The 24689-nt window shown below is 29.5% G+C and overlaps 3 protein-coding genes and 1 long non-coding RNA gene across 7 annotated transcripts; 3 read left to right on the top strand and 1 right to left on the bottom strand.

The window, feature by feature from the left end:
• Positions 1–1455: 1455 nt before the first annotated feature.
• Positions 1456–3331, top strand: LOC126550241 (uncharacterized). Its single transcript, XR_007604280.1, has 3 exons — positions 1456–1676; positions 1745–2142; positions 3206–3331. It is a non-coding gene; the product is annotated as an uncharacterized LOC126550241 (long non-coding RNA).
• Positions 3332–3436: 105 nt separating this feature from the next.
• On the top strand, positions 3437–10137 carry LOC114126455 (embryonic polarity protein dorsal-like). Of its 4 annotated transcripts, none has more exons than XM_027990406.2 (12): positions 3437–3883; positions 4221–4303; positions 5080–5300; positions 5386–5629; positions 5730–5870; positions 5959–6057; positions 6125–6258; positions 6347–6443; positions 7598–7675; positions 8703–8780; positions 8844–9026; positions 9514–10137. In XM_027990406.2, exons 2-12 carry the CDS (start codon positions 4249–4251, stop codon positions 9927–9929), a joined length of 1746 nt encoding a protein of 581 aa, XP_027846207.1. In that variant the 5' UTR covers positions 3437–3883; positions 4221–4248; the 3' UTR covers positions 9930–10137. The 4 variants fall into 4 exon arrangements, with proteins under 4 accessions (XP_027846207.1, XP_027846206.1, XP_027846205.1 ...); XM_027990405.2 differs by having other exon boundaries at positions 4195–4303; XM_027990404.2 differs by having other exon boundaries at positions 4185–4303.
• Positions 9108–12230, bottom strand: LOC114126456 (ubiquinol-cytochrome-c reductase complex assembly factor 1). The gene is made up of 6 exons (XM_027990408.2): positions 12051–12230; positions 11011–11220; positions 10843–10915; positions 10603–10772; positions 10172–10363; positions 9108–10097 (listed from the first exon to the last, which is right to left on the bottom strand). The coding sequence occupies exons 1-6, from the start codon at positions 12051–12053 to the stop codon at positions 10023–10025; spliced, it is 723 nt and encodes a 240-aa protein (XP_027846209.2). The 5' UTR covers positions 12054–12230; the 3' UTR covers positions 9108–10022.
• A 140-nt stretch (positions 12231–12370) lies between these two features.
• On the top strand, positions 12371–22084 carry LOC114126457 (tyrosine-protein kinase Abl). The gene is made up of 13 exons (XM_050201408.1): positions 12371–12969; positions 14270–14524; positions 14597–14898; positions 14973–15245; positions 15369–15453; positions 15535–15712; positions 15774–15945; positions 16008–16120; positions 16766–16908; positions 16980–17081; positions 17147–17276; positions 17344–17468; positions 18107–22084. The coding sequence occupies exons 1-13, from the start codon at positions 12834–12836 to the stop codon at positions 19840–19842; spliced, it is 3750 nt and encodes a 1249-aa protein (XP_050057365.1). The 5' UTR covers positions 12371–12833; the 3' UTR covers positions 19843–22084.
• The last annotated feature ends 2605 nt before the right edge of the window (positions 22085–24689 follow it).

The following is a 24689-nucleotide window of genomic DNA, read 5'->3' as shown; positions in this document are numbered from 1 at the left end:
CTAATATTAAAATATTATATTATATTATACATCATATTATGAATAAGTATATAGTGTGCTATTCTTACTCGTTTAAATAGGTAAGTACCTACGACCTACCTAGATAGGTACTACCAATTCGTTGAACTGCAATTAATTATAGTGTAATTGTAGAAATATACGTTTTGTTGGCTGTTAGATTTATACATTTATACAACATAAACTATATTATGCTAATATATATGTATATATTATACATATTATAAATTACATACATATAGGTAGATAATAGGTGATAATGTGATATATCATATTATATAATAGATACCTAGGTACTTACATAGTATAAACATAATGATGCTCTTGGACAGTTTTTTAAAAGCTCTTATTGTAGCAGTAGGTATCATTAGTTATTATATACCTTAGAAGTTATTTTATATATCGGCTACCTGTCGCCTGATTAGGTGGTACCTATTCTCGGTAATAGGAAAAAAGTACCTAACAAGCAAAAGAAATCAAAGAAAAAAGCAATCGACACATTTTTCTGTTTTTTTCAAATACTTATAGTAACTGGATATTAAATTAATACCAAAAATATTTTACTTTATCAGAAAAATACGTAAAATAAACGTGGTTATTTTGTAGCTTTTGTAGCCCTTTCTCCCTTTCCCTGTCCTTTCACATTAAGGTTTTATTTAATTTATATAAATATTTTTTAAATATTACCTACGTAATATGATATATAGATAATATAATATCAAATTATTTCAGCGATAGAATTAAAAAATGTTTTTCTAAAGCTTTAAAGTTATGCTTTTGGGTTATAGGTAGTACATACAGTTTAATTAAAAGCTTGGATGTGTAATTGTGATTTATTCTACTAAAGTCGGCCCACTAGAAAATGTATTATAAATTATTAATTATTTGAAATCTATGGTGTTAGAAAATAAAATAATTATACTTTACGACTATACTTTACCGACTATAGTGCATATTGCTTTTTGATGCACTTATATTATATAAGTCTTTTTTTCAATATTGTTTTTTTCCCATGATTCCTATTTCCTGGTTATATTATAGAAATTTGAAATTTGCCACTATCAATTAAGGTGAATACGTTTGTGAAATATTATGATTCTATGAATTATTAATTATTATTTTAATTAAAATTTGCCACCCTATCAAGATTCTGCTTGTATACAGAAGTTTATGTAAAGATAACGACAGTGCAGCGCTTTTACAAGATGTACCTACCTATACTACTTTAATGGCTTAATGTATTCAGTAAACCACTGCCCACTAGGCACTAGTTGGTCCACAACGTGTAATATATAATATATATATGTGTATATATATAGTATATTTGTATATTATACAGTCATAATTTGCTATTGAAAATCCTAAGTCTACATGGAAGGGGAAATGGTAAGGAAAATAATGTTTTTACGTTGGGACGCAATTCATGTGCAGCTGTTCTCAGGTGTATAAGACGTTAACAGAGAAAACGATATATTAAAATAAAAAATTGAAAATCGACAGTATATTATGATGGTTAATGATATAATTTATTATAACGAGCAGTTCGTATTCGTGTCTTTCGATTTAATTAGGTAGCCAGGTAGGTACCTACTTAATGTTACGACATATTCTACATTTCTATATAATATTTAGATTATTCCTACTTGGATGAGTTTTAGGTAAGAACACATTAAATTTACAATATTAATTATTATGGTGTATTAATGTATTATAATTTACAATATAGCCATTAGCCGAATATTAATATCGAAATCGAATCGCGTTTGTATATACGCCATATTTCTATAGCTACCTACCTACTCTATATAGGTACTAATATACTGCGTCACTGCGAAATAATCAATCGCCTGAGTTTTAATGTCGTGGTCGTATATTATAATATATTATATTATTATTTATAATGTATAATATTTTTAATTGTTTATCAATTAGGTATACATATCGGTGAACGTGATTCATGATTTTGCATTGTTAGAACGTTATAAAATAGTAATCTCACCATACGTAAAAGATTATTAGCTATAGAGCTCAGCTCTGAATGAATAGTGAATGATGATAAATTCAATAAAATACGCAAATATGCCAATATGATTAATTATTTTTCACAAATCAATGTAAAAAAAGGTAAATATTATTTAAAATTCAAAATATTGTACCTATTATATACATTACAAATTAAAATTATAAATACATGAAATATAAAATACATTAAAATGTGAAAAATATGTTCCATAAGCCATAACTAAAGAGTTAACTCATCATCATCATACTTACATGTTACAAACAACATATTTGTATGTAAAACCAGCTGGACTGAGAGAACGTTTAGATGTTTAGAATATGAATTCACAAAAATGATTTTAAATGTTGTATGGTAGGTAGTAGGTACCTACGGGCTACGACCTACCTATACTACCTTAATAAGTACCTACCTAATAATACCACGGGTACACCGTACACGGTTATATATACAATTTACTGATCATAGTCGTAAATAATTAATTATCGTATTATTATTAATTATTCTCCTAAATTTTCAAAATAATAATGATAAATATAATGGTACTATTGGTACTAAATTTAAAAATATTTACTACCTAGTACCTAGGTACCTATATGTAAATATATGCAAAATAAATAAGAAAATCTCTAGTTCATAAATTGAATTTAAGTTATATTTTGGTATAAATCATTCATTAATCAATCTATGAAGTCATAAATATCTTAACATTCATAATTATTTTGAAAATACAATACCTAACACTTGGTGATCGTGGCCCCCGACTCGAGGGATGGGTGGTACTTAATTATCCTTCGTCCACTGTATGGAAATATTTAGTATAGTATAATAGAAAATATAAAAAAAATATTTAAATATTAGGTACTTATTTTACTTAAATTGCCAAGGTCTCAAAATGTGTAAACATTTTTTTAAAAGATTTTATTAAAAATTAAAATATTAAATAATACCTATAGCAAGTTGGCTATTATTTAATAATATTAAGTAGGTAAATAATATAAGTAGGTACCTACCTAATATGTTAATAGGTATATTATAGAATATACATTGAAACACGGTCATATGAATATTATTAGATTATATTTGGAATTATTAAATTTATTTTCACATTATACATTTTTAATAGGTATTAAATATTAAAGTACTTTAATACAATAATTCGTTTAGGACTGCGAGGACCGAGGTAAAATCTTGAGTATTCAGCTGCTCCAAAATCCAAATTCTATCAAATATCCTCCCGGCACACAACAATATGCATCTGAAGTTGATAGGCATTAAACATTTATACCGTCGTATTAACTAAACGTATAAAGTTAGTTAAACACTTTATAAGTACATGATTTATTAGATTGAACTTTATACATTATAATAACTTAATTATATTATATTAAATATTAATATTTAAGACATTACATTTCGCTATAATAATATACTACCATCTTAATATTATAATATTTTAAAATATCGAAGACGGACTACGGACGAACTGGAAACACTGTGGCACTGCGCTCCCGACTATTTCCGCTACAGGTCTTGGCACCCTGCGCATTGGTCAAAGTAGCCAGCGCTCTCGTCTTGGCGCTCGTTCATCGCCAGCAGCAGTTGCAGCTTCTCCCTCCTTTATCTATTTGTTTTGTTTTTTTTTTTTGTTTTCATTTTTTTCTCGTCTCATATCTCGTTCATTACACATCTGAAGTTTTATTTTTACACTTTACTGCTTTGGTTGTGTCGCCGTTATTATACTTACGAGTTACGGCGTCGTCGTCGCTACCACCTGGGCTGAAAGTACAAAACCATCGTCAATTTCGAATTGGGCAAATAATGCCCCTTTGCCGCATAACACTGGTAAATCGAATTTTCAAAATACCTATTAAGTACACCGTACACACTCGACGAACAAATAATAATAATTTTTTCTTTGCTGGTATGCTGTTACCGCAAATCGTTACTATATGTGCTGAGTTTCTGCCTTGTATATTATTGTGTTTAGTTTACGTGTGTATGTCTTTTATCTGGCAATTGTGGCATGCGATTTCTGTGTTATTACTATTATTGTGTTCGTTTGACGAAGACTTGTCAATTAATTCTTGTTTTACTTGCTTATACTGCATGTATTTTTTTGGAATGATTTTATATCTCAGTTTAGTTGATTTCAGATGTGTACGCTTGTTTGTTATTGTAGTTGTTAATAAATTGTGAACCAATTGATTATGGATCTGAATGATAAACAATCTAATATTCCCGATCTCCATCTTAGTGATGTCAGTAAGTAAAAAAAAAATAATTGTCAAATTGTCAAATTATTCATTATAATATAAGGTTATACAAATGTATTATTTAGATAGACTATTAATATTGATAATATTATGTAATTGATAACAATATTTAGGTTTTTGTAAATATTTAATTCTGGATTTTGAAAAATAACCTGATTTTTGGTTCTTTGTGGAAAATTAACTTAAAGTCTGAAGTGGAATTATACAATAATTATATGATTGTTTTTGAGTTTACTTTATCAAAATATTTTTACTTTATATCAATATTCAAATTCTCCTAAATATTTGTATTCACTTGTTAAGTGTTTTGCTTGTGCACGTTATAATATTTAATTACCTATGTATTGTTTGCTGCATTAATGTATTATAACATCAATAAATATTTTTAATTGTATAAACTTATGGAAATGGGATAATAAATACATATAATTTGAAGACATAGGTACAAAATAATTTTGTTTAGATCAATATATTTGTTATTCAATATTTATTTTTATATTTAAAAGTGAAAAGTGGTTACAATTAGTTTTTTTATAATTTAATTATTTTCATTCAACAAATCATTATTAAAATATTTTTCTTATTTTTTATTTTCTACCTATATTATTATATTAACCTATTAATAACAATTAAAACATATTAAATGTCTGAACAAGATACCTAGACACATTTTAATTTAATTATACTGAATTTTATTGTAGTATATTATAACAAATATGTTAGAAAATCAAATTATTATATTTAATAACACGTATCATTATTTAGTTGAGGTCATTGAAGAGCACGTAAGAACTGACACTGTGCAACAAATGGACGGTCCATCATCAAATAATGGGCGAAGACCAATAACTACACCATATATCAAAATAGTTGAACAACCAGCATCAAAAGCTTTGAGATTTAGATATGAGTGTGAAGGTAGATCAGCTGGGAGTATACCTGGAGTTAATAGTACAACTGAAAATAAAACTTACCCTACAATTCAAGTAATGTCATTAATAAATTGTTTTTATTAATTGTCAAATTAATATTTCTTATTATAATATTTTTTTTTTTTGGTTTTGATTTCAGATAGTGGGGTATAAAGGTAGAGCTGTTGTTGTTGTATCCTGTGTCACAAAAGACAGACCGTTTCGACCTCATCCTCATAACCTTGTGGGACGTGATAACTGTAAAAGAGGAATTTGTACTATTGAAATCAATAATGAATCAATGACGGCAAGTTTTCAAAACCTAGGAATACAATGTGTAAAAAGAAAAGATATTGATGAGGCTCTCAAAGTACGAGAAGAAATAAGAGTAGATCCATTTAGAAGTAAATTGTTAAACATATCTATATACTATTTAGTTATTTTTAAAACTTTATTACAACTAGAATAGAATACTAAGCACATGCATTTTTAAATATTTTATAGCTGGATTTTCACATAAAGATAACCCAACTTCAATTGACTTAAATGCAGTAAGGTTATGTTTTCAAGCATTTCTAGGTGGTACACAAAAAGGAAAATATAGTATCCTTGAACCAATTGTATCAGATCCCATTTATGATAAAAGTTAGTTTGCTTAAACTTAATAAAATTTCTAGAATTTAACTATTATTATTTAAAATAACTTATATATTCTTTAATTTATTAATTTTAGAAGCCATGTCGGATTTAGTGATATGTAGATTAAGTGATGCAGCAGCTTCAGTTGTAGGCGGTAGAGAAATCATATTATTATGTGAAAAAGTCACAAAAGGTAAAATAAAAATAAAAATTTATTTTTCTAATATTTTAATGTTTTCTTGTATATATTATTAATTTAGATGATATCCAAGTACGATTTTTTGAGGAAAAAGATGGTGTATGTACTTGGGAAGGGTATGCTGATTTTCAACCATCAGACGTACATAAACAAGTGGCTATTAGTTTTAGGACTCCAAAGTATAAAGTAATGCAGGTAAATTTGCATTATTATTTTTATAAATTTTCAATGTGCAAGTTAATGTATTTACAGTTGAATATTTTCTTTTAATTTTTTTATTTAGATTGATGGTCCAATAAATGTATGGATTCAGTTAAAACGACCTACAGATGGCATGTGCAGTGAAGCTCGTCCATTTTTGTTCACTCCGGTTGATTCAGGTATGTCCCCCCAGAAATATGATAGGCTACCAGATAAAAGTTTCAATGACTACTGGGCAGATGATCAACCAGAAGAAAAAGTACCGCTTAGCGTTTTTGATAAAAATAAAGATAATGAGGAAGAAGATATTAAAGTGGAAATAAAAGATGAACCTATGGAGGTCAATGAGGATACATGTTATGACATAAATAAAGAGAATAATGAAGATTCAATTAGTTCTTCTTCCGAGGTTATGGGCGAAGATTTGCGTGGAACTTATTCTAGTCTACAAATGGCATTTAAAAATCCATGTTCAATACCTGAAAGATGTCAGAGTTATGAGGATGTGTCAATCTTACCACCCAGACCTCCTAGCAGTTCTAAACCAAAGTTTGATAATAATACTGCACCGCCGTTGCCACCAAAAAGAGTTAAAAAAAATCCTAGACCTACAAAATATCTTCCTACAGTACAAGAAAAACCACCAAAAATCAAATTATTGCATAAGTTATTGAGTATGCGGAAAAGAAGTAAATCAATGTGTTCATCGAATAGTAGTATCAATGAACCTATTAATGACACTCCTTTGACAGAAGCAGAAAATTATGCCTTGTATACTTCCGTAGCACCTCATGCAGCCATGTCGGAGTTTGATGAATCGTCTATGTATTATAGCACTGTTGAAGGGGGCACAGTTACAAGTGTAAAATAATGTAATCGAGAGATAAAGTTAATTATCATCATTTTGCTCAACATTTATCAAACAGATTGTTGAATTAATAAAATAAACGTATCAGGGTTTTAAAATAATTTAATTTAATTATTGACTGGCAGTGAATATTGAAATTTTTTTGCTTGTACTAACAATTCAATTTTACTTAGATTATTGACAAGTATAATTTAATCATAGGAGTAGAGAAAATTAAGGTCTAGTCCATAGTTAATAAAATGATTGAATAATATATTAACAACTGTTTTTCCTTTTTCATTATATAAATAATTGTGTAACTTTGGTTTTTGATCATAATTATTTTCATGTTCTTTTTCTAATATTGTTTATGGTATACATTTTTATATTGCAGTTAAATATTGTGAGCCAAGTTAATGTTCAAAAATATATTTTATTATTTTAAGTTTATGCAATGTTTATTGATTTGTTTATTGCGCGTTATAGATCCAGCCATGTTGAAAAGGAAAAGACAGAAATTATCTAGCGAAAGTGAACTTTTGAGGCAATTACAGAGTGACCCTAGTGAGTAAAAATATTATAAATGACAAATAAGCTTTTATAAACAACCCTGGGCGATGTAAGGTGATTTTTAAAAAAATGTTACTATTCGGTGCCGGTGTCATTCAGTTTATGTCAGTTTCATTTAATTAGCATGATACTAGTATTTATAAATTTAACGAACACGTGATTATGTGTATATCTCTATACAAGCCTAATTGTGTTTCTTTCCTTTTCTATACATGTTCAAGTATATATACATATATTATATATATATATATATATAGACATTTTGTAGTTTATTTAATATTTAGTATGTGAAAATACAAGAAGAAGAAAGGATCAAATAAAATTGAGGAAGTAATAAGTAAGTAAAAGTAGGGTAGAGTATTTCTTGGTTATATGTGGTTTTCTAAAGTAGATTTCAAGATACTGGATGGGATATAATGTGTATTAGATCATGTTTTCTATTTTATTTAAAAATAAGTACCTATACAATACTTGATATAAAATATTATGTATATTCTTTATACAATACTTGGATGCTTTTATTAATTTTTATTTTAAAAAATGGTCCTTTTTCCAAAATTAAGTTAAAACTTCTGTTGACTGTTTTAATAATATTTCACGGTTTCAGGGGTAGTAAATGGATATTATCTTTTCCACCTCTAAACATATTCTGCAGACATCTATATAGTTAATAAATTTAAAAAAAACAATACAAATATACAAAATATACATATATCAGGATTATAAATTAAATTTCAATATGAAAAATATTTTTTAGTTGATTTGATACACCTGATATTCCATCCCGTGTTAGATGTACATTTGTTTTTCTAAATAGATTTTCTTGTAACTTTTGATCATTATCATCTTTTGTACACTATTTTCTTTTCTTAAAACAATATGTTTTATCATGTTTAGAATGTTATTTCTGTAATTGCTTTATTTGTTAAGTGTTTTTTTTTTAACAGTAACATTTGCATGCTATTGCTTTATTTATAATTGTAACAAAAAACTGTTTTTATTACTAATTCTTTTATTTTAGGACTTATGGCTCAACCTCCTAATTTTATTGATGGAATGGTTATTGATCAATTGTCTATTTCGGTTAAAGAAGAACCAGGTTTGAATTATAAATTACAATTTTTACATTCAAAAATTAATATTAACTATTTTTATTGTATAGAAACTAGTCCCAATCCTTATAGTGGTTTATATCCACTTTCAAATTCAAGTGTTCTTGGTCAACACTCACCCATGTATAACTCTAGAACACCTTCACCACTTGAATACCAGTTCCCAAATGTAAATTCTAACTCAATGTTTGGGCAGACTACATTACTGAAGACGAGTATTCTACCACCTACAGGTAAACTAATTTTAATTTTATCTGATGTAAGAATATTATGATCACAATAAAAAAATAAAAAAAAAAACCAGCATTAAAATATATATTGTATATAAAGTATAGTACTGTTAGCCGCTAGGTACACAAAACTTTATATAGAAATAATAAATAGTAAAACAAATCGTAATGAAATAGTGTTATTGATTTTTACCATCTTATAATTGTAAATAAGTTTTTTGATTACAGTTTATAAATACTAATACAATTTTTTTATTATTATTAAATCGATGTTATCATTACAAGTTAGTGCCTTAATTTTTTTCTTTTTTGAAATATTTGAATATTTATTTAATTTAAATTTATATAAATAATTTCTTGATTATTTTTACGAGGTTAAAACATACTTATTAATTAAGAATCCTATTATGGCTATTTCTGATTTTGTTACTAAGTATTTGTTTTGAAATATCTAACAATATATTTATATAGTTTTTATGGAATTGTGCAGGAATTCAAACTAATTGTGGTACAATAAGTGGTTGCACTATTACAGAAGTGTGTCCTACACTTAATAGTCAAAATACATCATCTCAAAAAAGTTATGCTCCACCAACAACCATAACTATATCACCTTTACCATGTCCAACAGAAGGCAATAATGAGCCTAATCTTATGGAAACTACATTCTCAAGCTTAGATCGTTTAGATTCTAGTGATTTGAGAGAATTTACCTTGTTGGAAGACAGTGAACATGTGTTGTCAGCCAATTTGTCTGCTAGTCTACATTTAGCAGAGAATAGTGCTCAAAGAAAGCCTGATGAAGAACTAGTAGTCCAAGAAAATTTAAATATGTCGGACAGTTTTGATAGGATTGCTGACAATACTCTCAATGAATTCTGTGAGATTTATACCAAACGTAATTAATTATTGATTGTTAAAGCTTAAAATATCTATTTATAACTTTGTTAGGTAAAATATTATATATAAAATACACTGTTTTTCGTTTTTACAATACTTCTATACAAATTTTATCCATTTGACATCTTTTTTTGTAAATAAACTATCGAATGTTTGCAATTGAAGAATGGACATCTGTTGAAAATATATAAAATAAAATATTGACAAACTCAAAGTTACCATATGAGTTAAAATATTTTTTATTTTACCTGTTTCCTAATATACTTCACTACTAATTCAATTTGTTCTGGGTCATTACATTCTTTATTGAATATTCTACGCCATACCATACTGGCTAAGACCATATCATTACTGAGCCATCCTTCATCATAACCTACTATTGCTCCTCGTAATTGATCATTCAATTCCTTTATTTGACGATGTCGAACATCTGAACTTACCTAATAGTATTAAAATGGTTATTATTTATATATTTTATAATGTTACAAGTTCCTTTTTGTTAATTAGTAATAATTTTACTTAACAATTATGATTAATCATTTTTTCTCAAACCATATGAGCTTATTTATAGATCTGTATGTTTAAAATGTAATATAATACTACATATATTATGAAAGTCATAAATACGTGTAAATTTTTTTTAGCTAACAAAGAGCAACTTAATTCCTAAAAAACTTACAGTTGCTAATTTTTTAGAACGAAACTCAACATCATTCCATAATGCTTCCATGATAAAATTTCTAATCATTGATCCTTTTGTACCTTCATGCATTAAACGAACAAATATCATCCATAAATGAAGTTCTGTTATAATAAACCATGAATTGAATGTATCTGGTAAGTTAAGTTCTGAAAATGAATAAATGTTTTAAGAAAGTAAATAGATTTATTAGTATTTAGATTTTACTCATTTTATTACTTAATATGATACGATCAAAAGGAATTTGGTCAATCAATTTTTCATACAAAATCCAACTATTAGCTTCATATTTCTATAAAATACCAGTGTTATAATAATTAGTTGTTTTAAGTTCTCAATACATTAATACAAATAAAGTTGGTAGTATAATACTATATATTTACTTACAGACTTTTGCAATGGATTCATTATTTGGAGTCTGTCAATGAAATCAGAAACCTTACTTTTAGTTTTAATACCAACAAAGTCTGTGACAGCATGACGTTTAGGAATTACAAAGTTTGTATTATTTGAATTTATTAAGCCATTAGATTTTACTGCAATACAACAAACTGATCTAGCTTGGAAAGCCAATATATTTCTAACTGGCACAAGCAACTGAAAGAAAAATACTTAATTACTAACTAGTCATTAGTAATACGTTTATAAACTCTTTTTATGTATGATTTAACCAACAAAGATATTTGATTGCAATTTTTTTTTTGGGACATAGCTAATTATCAAGTAAGTTGAATAAACACCAATTTATAATTAAATAACATTATATGCTGTAGATATATATTAAAAAAAAAATTATATCTTGTCATTTTTATTTTTGTGCCTAAGAAATCTTGGAAATCGTGTTTAAGGGTGACTACAACATCAACATAATATTATAATATTGAAAATAATAAATGTGATTAGAGATTACTTGAAAACATCAAGTCAAAATGTAATGAAATGTTCAATAATTAATTCTTCAGCAAAAAATATAGTGTACCATAGCTTTAATTATTGCAATTTTTTTTGAAAATGAAGAATAAATAATTGGTATACCAATGTACATTTAATTTTCAATAAATAATCTATTATACCCCTAAAGTAATTAAAAACAATTTATATAATGTTTAACAAAAGCAAGGATTTGAAAATAAATACATTAATATTTAATAATGATGATAGCATAAAAGTCAATTAAATGTTGGGTAAAGAATTAATGCCAAAACTAAGACATTATATCTTTGATATCTTAATTTGTGATGATTAATGAACAATAATTTTCATTCATTCATATTTTTTTTTATTATTCATAACCTAGAATGATTAGTTACGATTTAAAGATTTTCTAAAACTAGGTACCTTTTGATATACCATAAGGATGTATGATATACTTAAAAGTGGAATATATTTTTTTTTACAATACACTTAATATATAAAAAGTGACTTACCATTTGATCGAGCTTTAATCGATGATTTACGCAGTATGAGTAAATAATTTATAATATACCAATTAAAGTATTAAACTATTATCTAACAGAATTTTGAATATTGCGCACAGTTTTGTAATATTTTGCTTGCAGGTAGTCTGAGTAGTTACAAGTTTGTAAATTGTAATGTTTATATCTTAAAGTACTAACACTATTGATAACGCTTATCGGCCGTGTCGCAGTATCACAGAATACATTTCGTATCTCATTCAATTTATGGTCGTCGTATAACCGGTTATCATCAACGAACCAGGGTATAGACGAAAACTTGGAGCATACGCGGGTGTTACGGCGATAAGCGATAAGCGAGAAAACTGGAGAAGAAAATCAGACACCGTACATCACCGTAAACGAACTCGGGTGTCGAGTGATGAGCAGTTGACTCCCGAAGACCGACGTTCAACAAATAATAACAATAACAACGATAATAATAGTAACGACGAGCAGCAGTAGTGAAAATAATTAGTAATAAGTCCGTCAGTTCGCCGCGGGTTTTCTCGCGCAAGTTGCCGTCGTCGCTGCTTTCTCAGCCGACTGCCGAGTCAAGTCGGCTCGGAAGTTGCGTTCGTGCGTATTGTGCGCTGTCTGCGCCCGTCCTGTTTCGGTTTTCAGTGTTTTTACGGCAATGCGCCCCTCCGGCAAATCACTGTTTAGTCAACGTTCGCTCAGAGGTGTTCTCCTATGCGAGTCCGCCACCGTCGCAGATTGAACGCCGTCCATCTGTCCGGGTAATGGTCTCTAATCATGGGCGCGCAGCAGACCAAGGATCGCGCCCTGACCTCGGGATCGCTGACCGTGCGCAGCATCAGGTCCAAACCTCGGTTTTCCAACGTCAAAGACGGCAAGAATCAAGGACTCAACATATTCACCGAACACAGTGGTGAGTATGCGCTACTCATATATTATTATGTATCATTATAGATGTGTTAGATGTGAGTCACAAACATTATTGATGATCATAGTCTATGACTATGATGTATTAATATGCTATATACGATCAAATTTTTACAAATAATAATTTACCAATTTTGCAGTATACAGTTAAAAGTAGCATAAATAAGATAGGAAGGTTCTCTATTAATTAAGTTCAATTTATATATACTCATTTTAAAACAGGTGTAGGTGCAATAATTTATAATATTAGCACACACTTTCTAATTGGTCATGCGTATAGTAGATTAAGTGGTAGATAATATTATTGGGTCCATTAGAATAATTTTCTTAAGCTATAATTAATTATTGTAACATTTGACAATTTTAAAGTTATATTTGTAACCATAACCAATATTATAGAAAATTATTTAGTAAAGTGCAATTTATATTTAGTGTATAATATACATCTATAGGTATGTTTTATATAACCTAACTAATAGGGGAATCTGTTGTATCTAAAAATTTTAGTTCAAACTGTACATAATATTTAATTTTAGTTTAATGTTAAAAGATAAAACTAACTTCATGGTGTTTTATTACATATTAATTGTAAATGTTCTTAAGAATTTTTTAATTTTAATCCAACTTGAAATTACTAAATTAATTTATATTCGTATCTAATTTTGATTATGTGTCAGTAAGTAAATGGGGATAATATTGTATAACATTAGAAAAAGAATAATTAAATTAGTGAAAAAGTGCATAGGTATATTGTCTATTTAAGTTAAATGTACAGTAACTGAATATAACTTAATATTAAATTAAATATACTTGACTGAAATATATTACCTATAGTTTAAATAACACAGTAAATTATCAAATTATATGTTGTTATATATATTTTTGTAATTGTATTGTAATGTAGATATATTGATGTTAAGTACCAAATAATAATATTCTTATAATAATTATAATAGGTACTTAATAATAAACTGTAAATTTCATCTAACTAATAATTTTTTTGACCAAAAAAATATGAGTGCATGTATTAATTATTTTTGTAGACAAATCATATAGTTTATCATAATTTCCTTAGATGAAATTGTAGAATTAGTTTATAATCATTTAAAATTATTTGAAATATAATTAATATTTTTAATACCATTAAGTAAAATATATTCTAAAATAAAGTAAATATTAGTTATAGGTATTTATTTAATATTTTTAATTTAATTTATAAATCTATTTTGTATGATAATTTATTAAAAAATTAAATCAAATGTTTATCTTACAATTTACTTTTGCAGAAGCATTATTACAAAGTCGCCCTTTACCTCACATACCAGATCTTCCTGATGGCGATCCTCCTGGGACCATTCCTTCAGGTGGTGGGAGTTCTGGCGGTTCAATTGGTGGAACAATTTCAAGCAATTTAGAATCTTCAATTCGGTGGACATCAAAAGAAAACTTATTGCAATCCCAAGAAGATGATGATCCACAGTTATTTGTTGCTTTATATGATTTTCAAGCAGGCGGTGACAACCAACTCAGTCTTAAAAAAGGTTATTGTTAAACAATCACTTATTGATTTTTAAGTTATATATAATGTTTTTTCTTGTTATTTTTGTCGATAGGAGAACAAGTTCGTATTTTATCTTATAACAAGAGTGGTGAATGGTGTGAAGCACATGCATCACCAGGACAAGTTGGATGGGTACCGTCAAATTATGTTACACCTGTTAATTCATTGGAGAAACATTCTTGGTATCATGGTCCTATATCAAGAAATGCTGCTGAATATCTGCTTAGTTCAGGAATAAACGGAAGTTTTTTAGTTCGGGAGAGCGAAAGTTCTCCAGGTCAAAGATCCATTTCATTACGATATGAAGGACGTGTTTACCATTATCGTATTAATGAAGATACCTCTGATGGAAAAGTATATAATTAGTTCAGCTATTAATTGTTAAATCTAGATGGTATTAATATTTATAATTACTCTTTTATATCTAGGTATATGTGACCACTGAGAGTCGTTTTAACACCCTTGCTGAATTAGTTCATCATCATTCAATGCATTCTGATGGTCTTATTACTCAACTTTTGTATCCAGCTCCTAAACATAACAAACCTACAGTATTTGCACTTAGTCCTGAACCTGATGAGTGGGAAATTAATCGGACAGATATTGTTATGAGACACAAACTTGGTGGAGGACAATATGGTGATGTTTATGAAGCTGTTTGGAAACGATATAATATGACTGTTGCAGTTAAAACCTTAAAGGTAATTTACTTCTTAGGATTTTTTTCTTTTTAATTTTCCCATTGTGATGTTATTTTATTATGGTAATAGTTTCTTTGTTAATTTGCAAAATTTTTCAACAAGATAAATTTAATAATTTCACAGGAAGACACAATGGCACTCAAAGATTTTTTAGAAGAAGCAGCTATTATGAAGGAAATGAAACATCCAAATTTAGTTCAATTACTGGGTATAATATAATAGTTTAAAATTGAAATGTATTGTTAATATTTATTATTAATTTGCTTTTTTATTTATTCAAAATGTACAGGGGTTTGTACTAGAGAACCACCATTTTACATAATAACAGAATTTATGAGTAAAGGAAATCTGTTGGATTATTTACGGCAAGGCAATAGGGAAAATATTAATGCGGTTGTGCTTATGTATATGGCTACTCAAATAGCTAGTGCAATGAGTTATTTAGAAAGTCGCATGTTTATTCATAGGTAAATGTTTTTTAAAAACATTAATTTGTATTAGTAGAGTGGTTATAATTTTTTATTATAGGGATTTGGCTGCACGTAATTGTCTTGTTGGGGAAAATCACCTTGTCAAAGTTGCTGATTTTGGTCTGGCCCGATTAATGCGTGATGATACATACACAGCACATGCAGGTGCAAAATTTCCTATAAAGTGGACTGCTCCTGAAGGCTTAGCTTATAACAAATTTTCAACCAAAGTATACATTAATTTAGTGATATTTTTATTTTATTTTTAGTGTAATATAATTTTTTATTTAAGTCTGATGTGTGGGCGTTTGGTGTTTTACTATGGGAAATTGCAACATATGGTATGTCACCATATCCTGGAGTTGATCTAACCGATGTTTACCATATGCTGGAAAAAGGATACAGGTACAACAATAAATTTTTATAGAACTTTTTTCTAAACTGTGTACTTGAATTTAACTGCTGGAATCTTATAATGTTTATGTATTTAAAATTAACTAAATCAATGTGATTAAGTGTATACTATAAGTTAGTGAAGTACATGAATTTTATAAATTTACACCCATGTCAAGTGATACGTTTTGTAAAGTACTGAGGTTCTGATACGTTGATATTATCAAGGTATTGGTGTTGTGCTAAGTTGAAAGAAAAATTTCTTTGTATGGACATGTCTATTCATATTTGAATTAAAAAATAATCTACCATTAAATGTTTTGAGATTGTTTAATTAAGAATTAAGATTCTTCTTTCTATTAGAACAATTATTGTTTTATTTTTAAGCTTATACATTTAAAAAACTAACATTAATATAGTAATTTCATTTAATTTTTCCAAGAATGTATTAGTAAAATTTAATTCCATTGCTGAATATATATTCAATAACTTAACTATTATTAAAAAGTAGGTATTGGTTAGGGGAAGGCATATTTTCACCATCAAAATTTTAAATAGAATATTTGATTTCTATTTCTTTACATTTTTTATTGTTTAAAACTATGACAAATTGATAATCATAGATTAAATTAAAACAAACATATATTTTATTGTTAGAATGGATTGTCCACCTGGATGTCCACCAAATATATATCAACTAATGAAACAATGCTGGCAGTGGGCTCCAAACGAGAGGCCAACTTTTAAAGAAATTCATCATGCATTGGAAAATATGTTTCAAGAATCAAATATTATTGAAGGTTAATTTAATTCAACTTTAAAAATTAGAATAGATTTGTACTAAAAAAAGTTTTTCTGTTGCTTATATTAGAGGTGGAAAAACAATTACAAGGAAGTTCAACACCCCAACTATCACATAAAAAGTCTCACGGTAATAATTCAAATATCATGGGTACCTCTTTGGAATCTAACGGTAAACTATTTTATTGTTTAAATTAAAAGTATATGAAATATTTTAATAATACTAATATTTTTTAGAAGCAATTACACAAGTTGAACGTAATTTATCTACATTTGGTGGACCAGTGGTAAAAGGAAGCCTTGTGCAATTACGACGCCCAACAAATAAACGTGGAAAAACAGCACCGGCACCACCGAAACGTACCAGGTAATTTGGTTGTATTTTTGGTTATTATCTAATTGTTAAATAACGCTGCAACATTTAATATTTTCAGTTTGCTGTCATCATGCAGTTCATTTAGGGATTCACATTATGGTGGTCCAGTAATGGCTGATCAAAATGATGCAGCTATGTCTCTTCCTCCTCAACACTTTTTCGAAGACAACTTTCCACCAAACGGTTTGTTTAATATAAAAAAGATATAAAGAAAAATTCAAATTTATACTTTATAGTTGATATTATTATTGCCATTTAATATATTATTGATATTGTTCCCTTCATATGTGCATAATACATATAAACATTTTAATTAATTAAATTATATTAAACAATTTGTTAATCCAAATCAGAATCGAAACAATTATAGTAATATGCAATACATGTAAATTAATTAGCAACTTACATAAATTAAAAATTTGAAAACCTCCAAATTATTTTATGTTTAACTGCAGATTTATTTTTGATTCAGTTATTGAGGATGGACGATTGCAATCAATTTAAACAAAAAATCAAAATACAATGTTCTATATTAAAAACTTAAAATTTGCATAATTTATGTAGGCTCACTTATAATTCATAAATAAACAAAAATTAATAATTTTGTATGTATTATAAATTATTATGTTTGAGTCTACTTCTCGCAAAACAATGTTTGTTAATTTTTTGATTGGCATTATTTTATCTTTATCTATAATAATGTTCTGTATAGTAAATGTAGCCTTGATATTTGTTAGCGGTCTCTGAAAAAAATTTTAGTACGATTTTTTAAGTCTATGTCTATTAAATCGTCGTTTTGGCTTTAAATAATATGTTTGCAGGAATTACCAAAGAGTTGCACAATGTTGTTAACAGCCTCGCCGATAGCGATGGTGCCAGTGAAGAAAGCGCCGAACCAGTAGAAACAGAAAACGAGTGTACCCACATACCGCAGCTGAATCGAGTCCACCGCGGTTCCCTCACCAAAAAGACGTCCAAACACCAAGCGTCACACCCACTATACCAAAGAGATACTGGGAACTTAGACACGCCGAAGGTCGCAGCGCTGGAAGTGCAGAACGTGAAGCGCGCCATCAACCGCTACGGCACGTTGCCAAAGGGGGCGCGTATCGGCGCGTACCTAGAGTCATTGAGACATGGCAACGGCGAGTCGGCCGAGACGGGCACCACCAAACCGCCAGCTAGTCTGCACCGCAGTACTAACTTGCCGTTACGTCGGCCTTTCCAACAACCAGGTAATATGACTAGGAGTAACTCGTCGACAAATTTTCAGCCCTCTTCGCCGCGGACCGTCCGCGCCCAACCGACTGCACCGCCGAATCTCGCGGATCTCGAATTCCCTCCGCCGCCGCCTCCCGAAGACCTCGACCACGAGGAGATGTCCACGTTCCGGTTTGGCGTGAGTCTCAGACATCGAGAACCGTCGACGGATTCGTGCAACAGTGCCAAATCGGAACCGGCCAGACTGAAGTGCGTCGCGGCACGCAAGGACAGACTGCATCCGGCCGAGCAAAACAACAAACCTGGGGCGGGACCCGTCGTCGATCCGTCGCCCGTGTTGTCGAAAAAGAACATTGCGGTCGCCGAAGTGTCACCGTCATCGGACGAAGACAACACTGCCGCCAAAAACGTGAAAAGTCTCGTGCCGGACATCATGAAAGAAATGATGGAACTAAAACATCAATCCGCGGCCGGCGACAAGAAGACGACCTGCACGATGGGCGACGGTGGCGCCGTGGGCAAGGAAGATCAGCAACAGCGGCCTACGTCTCCGGTCGATTTCAAAACGAGCCTCAGAAAGGTGAGCGCTAAGGACGACCGCGATCAATATCAACTCCTTCATCAAAATCATCAGCAACAACAGCAACAGTTGCAGCGCATCGACAACAACATCGCAGAAATCAAATCGCAATTGAAAAAAGTGAAAATCGACGAGAAAAAAGACGTCGGCGATTTGGTCGAATCTACCGGCGACGGCGGCGATGGCGGTGACGACAAGAGGCGAAGCACAGGCAGCATAAGCAGCTTGAAGAAACTCTGGGAGGGCGAGAGCCCGCCGTCGGAAGTGGCGGTGGCGGTTACGGCGAAGGAGAGACGGGTTTGGCCGCCCCCACACGACGACAACCGACCGGCCGTGCCCGTCAAGCCGTCGTCGGCGGCGGCCGCAGCTGCCGCCGCCGCCGCCACCAAGTCGTCCAACAAATCCAACGCGATATACGCGACCCCGGGCGCCGTTTCCCCGTCCAACATCGTCGAACAGTGGCAGACGGTGGACAACAGTCTGCGGGCCCTGCGCGCCGCGCCCGCCGTCACGTCGGCCGGCTGGCTGTCGCTGTCCGACAAGGTGGGCGGCTTCCACTCGTCGTGCCTCAACTACGCCGACACCGCGGCCCCGCCGAACCTCAGGTTCCATCTGCGCGAGCTGCTTAACAGGTTGGAATCGCAGTCTCGGCAGATGCGGTCCGCGGGCGGTGGCCGTCAGCAGGCCGACCACTCGACCATATTCCAAACGTTGGACGGCACCCTCAAAGACATACTCAACGTCATACAGAGATAAAATTCGCCGGCCCGCCGCCACTGTCGAGTGTAGTACGAATACACAAACACTTACCTTACTACCTATTTTATAATATATTTTACTATCATATGAATATTATTATGTATTATACGCTTGCTCTGCGAATACCGCCTTGACGCCGTGGTGTCACATTCCTTTAACGATATATATTCTATACGAAATTATTTATTATTTTTTATTATTATGGTTATTATTATTATTATAATTATTTTGAGTTTTGACTGTACAGACTTTATATACTTTCTCTTATAATAATATTGGAACACAACAAAATAAGTGTATACTTAAAAATTAGCATTATATATATACGTACATACTTTGTGCAATGTGTGTGACTTCGATGTTGATAAATTTGTCGTTTTTTTCGTTTTTTTTTTCATTGTTACGTTTTACAATAACGTTTCGAGGTAAACTCTCATTTTCACTATTGTGAAATTATTCATATTTCTCTGTTTTTCTCGATTATTGATCTGACCGGTTTTAGATTAATTGATGAGCGAACGTTTATTAAATACTTTTATTCTTTACATCAAGTCGTAGTTGTTCCCGTCTGTTGTAAAGCACCAGTAAAAACAAAAATATTTCGGTTCCACTACTATATCTTTGCGCTTTTTCGTGCAGTTGATTAGGACGAGACTTACCTTTCGTAATTATCAAGTGCTCAGTTTTTCCGTAAAAAAAGTAACTAACGCTTATACCTATTTCGTCATTATATACAAATTATATAGAAAATATGTATTATACTGGTATATATGCTAGTATGTATATTATATACACATTTTATATTAATGAAATCATTCCAAGTGTTGTGCAGCAAAAATGAGACGTCGGCTCTTTATCTAATCTTTCGGTAAATATATTCCGTCATTCGAACTGCTTATAAAAGGTATATACGAGAGATCCTCGTAAGAAATAAAAAATAATATGTTAATTATAATAATTAATTATAAAACCATTACATGTAAATGTTGTTAACGCTTTTAATTTGTTTTTAGAAGTGTTCCCGCAACATAATTGTCATTTTTTCTTTGGACCCATGGGTTTATTCATATTATGAAAACATATTCGTACTATATTTATTATGAACACCAGTAGAATATTATTTAAGTCCCGAACGAGTATTTGTACTCTACTTAAATTGGTTTTTACTTACTTGCGCGTCGACAGAGATTTATGTGAGCAGTAAGGTCGGCACACAAAGATTATTATACCTATTTGTTTTTTGTTTTTATGTGTTTGGTCTCTACTTATTTTATTCTGAACGACCGATAACTTGCACGTTTGGATGTGTGTGTATGTGTATGTGTGTGTGTTTGAGTTTATTTCGTAGCTATTTTTTTATTTATATTTCTACCTAAAGAATTAAACTGCCCATATTTTGTTGCTCAATGATTTGTTAATTTTTACCATACCCGTAAGATGATTACGCCACGATGTCGATTTTATACCCTCTGTGTTTTTTATGCGTATAATTATTATTATTATTATTATTATTAATTACATATTTAAATCCACCTCACTTCCTTGTTTTCCCTTCTTGTTCGATACATGTATCGTTAATGAATCGTACGCCTACATCTTATTGTAAAAATGCGGTTTTTGAGTCTTTGATCAATGTAATCTTTAATTCAATTATATATATATATAAAAAAAAAAAAAAAATTGAAAAGACTGAAATGATTTTGTCCACTGGTAGGCCTTTATAAATTATTAATATTGCGATAGCTATATATATGTTAATCGCAATATTATGTGTGTAAGAGAGAAAAAAAAATTATCTTTAAATATATTATGTAGATCTACGTACCTAATCATATAACTTATATATATTATGTCTATATAATAAAAATAAAAATGTTTCATTTTAAAATACTGATCTAGTCTTTATATAGTTGTAGGTTATTTTTTTCGTATCAAAAATGCACGTTATACCTAAATATTATATTATTTTCTAATTTCTATTAATGAATCTTACAATGTGTACTGTTTTTGCGCTCCGACTGTCTTGATATGAGTCTTACATCTATTATTATACTAGATATTTAGAACTTACTGCGCGGAAGCGAATGTAAAACTTTATTACAACGATATTATTTTATTTTATAAATCAATAATGTATGTTAATATAATATATATATTAAAAAAATAATAGTGAGTACTATAAAATATACTATTGACAATGTTACGATTAGAAATAAATGTAATTTTTATAATATTTAAATATTGTAAAATTTTTTGTTTATTTTTTCGTTTTTATCAATTAATGACTGATTCCACTTCGATTTCCTACTGTAATAGTGTCTATACTTGAAGTGATTTACAAATCTGGTATTAAAATAGTTAACGTATCTCTGTCACTACAATCCATCACGTATATACTCACCCTGCTCGCCGCCCGGTGAGAGGAAATGCCGCGGTTCGTCGAAAATTGGTCCTTTTGTGCATCACCACGTGACGTCTTACATGGAACAATTGGTTTCGATGACAGGGTGTCGCACAGGGATGTGGAAGTACTACATGTTCTCTCGTTGGACAAATTGTGTGCGGAGGGCCACAATAACGTACGATTGTGATGTTATAAAGGTATTTCTAATGTCGTTAACAAATTATTTATCAAAGTAACATGGATGGCGAACCTTTCCTAAAATTCATTATAAAGTTAGTATCAAGCGAATACTAACTGTATGATTAAACTCATATATTATAGGTGGTAGGTATAAATACGTCGTGGGGTTTGGAGTGAGAATACAGGTATTGCCTTCGTATGAATACGAGTATAATTACGATGTTGGCATTTGATGATTCTGCGTGAATTCGTATGGTAGACTAACTCGTAATGATAGGTATGTATTCAATTACAATAATTTAGGTATTTTGAAAACAATTCTGTATTCTGGTAATACATTTTGTAAAATATATTAGATAGGTATTGAGCGGGCTGATGTATGTATTGATTTTACAATGACGTGTTTTTTTGTGTATATGTATCATCACAAAAATCTCCTCAGTAAAAATGCTTACATTTTTATCCTCAATATCCTGTCTGACAGGAAAGTAAATCTAATTGGTACTTTTTGGGGTTAAAATAAAATATTACCAGTATTCTTTTAATAATCGGAAGAACAAATAAAAAGTGAAAAATTAAATAAGTGGAAAAAATTCTTTATTCAGAACTAATTTTCGACAAAATTGATTTTCTTATTTTATTGTAATTAAACACGAATAACCTTTAAATATACTTAAAATTTTAATCAAATTACTTCATTAGAATTTTGATATTTGATAAATATATATTTATTTTGCTATAAATATTGATAAAAGAATTTTTACTAGGTCAAAATGCTTAAGAAATTGATTCAAGGTTCTTCATAAATTTTTATTACAGTAATTTAAAATAATATGAATGATGGATAGGTAGGTCTGATTTTTTATAAGCATTTAATGTTTAAATTCAAACAAAATTGTATACTTGATTAAATAACAAAAGTGATTTAGTTGATTTGTCGTAATTCAAAAGTATTATTCTCGGGATCTTGAAACTTATACGTATTCAATAACATACTTTTTTTTATATTATAATGACATTTTCTAAATATTTAGATTAATTTTTGTTATTGACATTTATATTGTTACATTGTTACGGTAAATCGTTTATGATTCGAAAATTATTATTAAAATAATTATAATAATATATGATATAAACACATATCATAACAATCATAAATATTAATGATTTGATAAACTCAATGATTTCAGCAGAAATTAATTCAATCTACTGTATTAATAATAGTAAAATAAATTATTGTAATAACAATAAAAATTCTTATGCATAAAAAGGAATGTATATTTGTTTGTACTCAACTGACTCAAAAACTATTCAACATTTTCAATAAAATTATATCAATATATTCGCTGAGAATTGATGGGTGTTTATAACTTATCTTTATTTCAGATTCGTTTTAGATCGACTCTCACGCGAATTTATAAAATAGAATAATTTTTGGTTTATTAAAATGGTTACAGATTATGATTATTAGTAGAATTTGGTATATACAAATCTTAACAAATATATTAATATATTATTATGTTTGTATGTATATAAAAAAAAAATTAAAATCAAATACTTTTGAACACGATTATTATGATTGCTTTTATGTTTTACTTTCTTAATAATATATATATATTATATTTTTAGTGTAAGCACTTGAGAACATTTACCAATTTTAACAATATTGGATTTACATAGGTTTTTAAGCATTTTTTGAAAATGTTTCCAGTTTTTTTGCGCTTTCTTAAAGTATGTTTAAAATAAAAAAGTGGTTATCCATAAAATTAATAGTTAAAATTGTGTTTATATTACATATTTAAATTTTAAATAAAATTGAAAACGATAGAAAAATAGATTAATTTTAACTTGGTCAAAGTAGGTTAACACAGCTAATATAAGTAAGTACTAAGTAGTTAAGTAGTATATTATTAGTAGTAGTAGTTTTTAGTATACAATTAAAAATATACTTAGGTAATACTTATAATTTAGGCTATCAGACCGTTTTGGCTCATAATCGTTTTTCAAATGCACTGATTTATAATTTAATTCAAATTTAACCCATACATTACAACAGCTTACTCATTGATTAAGTACATTCTAAACTTCCTATATAGCACTTTTTACCTTTTTTTTGTTTATCGATGTCTTCAAGAACTTAACTCCAATACAAATCAAAAAGTATCTGTGGGAATTAAAATCATCACTAATAATGTTATGACGAAGTATTAAGTATAAATAAGTATCCACGTGTGAATGTTACGCCTTTTTTAATGTCACC

The sequence above is a fragment of the Aphis gossypii genome, chromosome 2, assembly GCF_020184175.1.
Source record: "Aphis gossypii isolate Hap1 chromosome 2, ASM2018417v2, whole genome shotgun sequence".
NCBI classification, from domain to species: Eukaryota; Metazoa; Arthropoda; class Insecta; order Hemiptera; family Aphididae; genus Aphis; species Aphis gossypii.
This window is presented reverse-complemented; position numbering and strand designations above follow the sequence as displayed.

Bases quoted from the DNA above. Each gene is read 5' to 3' on its own strand.
- LOC114126455 (XM_027990406.2), top strand. From the start codon at position 4,249: ATGGATCTGAATGATAAACAATCTAATATTCCCGATCTCCATCTTAGT. The intron at 5,301-5,385 runs GTAATGTCATTA...TTTTGATTTCAG, and splicing joins AAACTTACCCTACAATTCAA to ATAGTGGGGTATAAAGGTAG. The intron at 5,630-5,729 runs GTAAATTGTTAA...AATATTTTATAG, and splicing joins AAGAGTAGATCCATTTAGAA to CTGGATTTTCACATAAAGAT.
- LOC114126456 (XM_027990408.2), bottom strand. The intron at 10,916-11,010 runs GTAAGTAAATAT...GGTATTTTATAG, and splicing joins TGAATCCATTGCAAAAGTCT to AAATATGAAGCTAATAGTTG. The intron at 10,773-10,842 runs GTAATAAAATGA...ATTCATTTTCAG, and splicing joins TTTTGATCGTATCATATTAA to AACTTAACTTACCAGATACA.
- LOC114126457 (XM_050201408.1), top strand. From the start codon at position 12,834: ATGGGCGCGCAGCAGACCAAGGATCGCGCCCTGACCTCGGGATCGCTG. The intron at 14,525-14,596 runs GTTATTGTTAAA...TTTTGTCGATAG, and splicing joins CCAACTCAGTCTTAAAAAAG to GAGAACAAGTTCGTATTTTA. The intron at 17,469-18,106 runs GTTTGTTTAATA...ATATGTTTGCAG, and splicing joins AGACAACTTTCCACCAAACG to GAATTACCAAAGAGTTGCAC.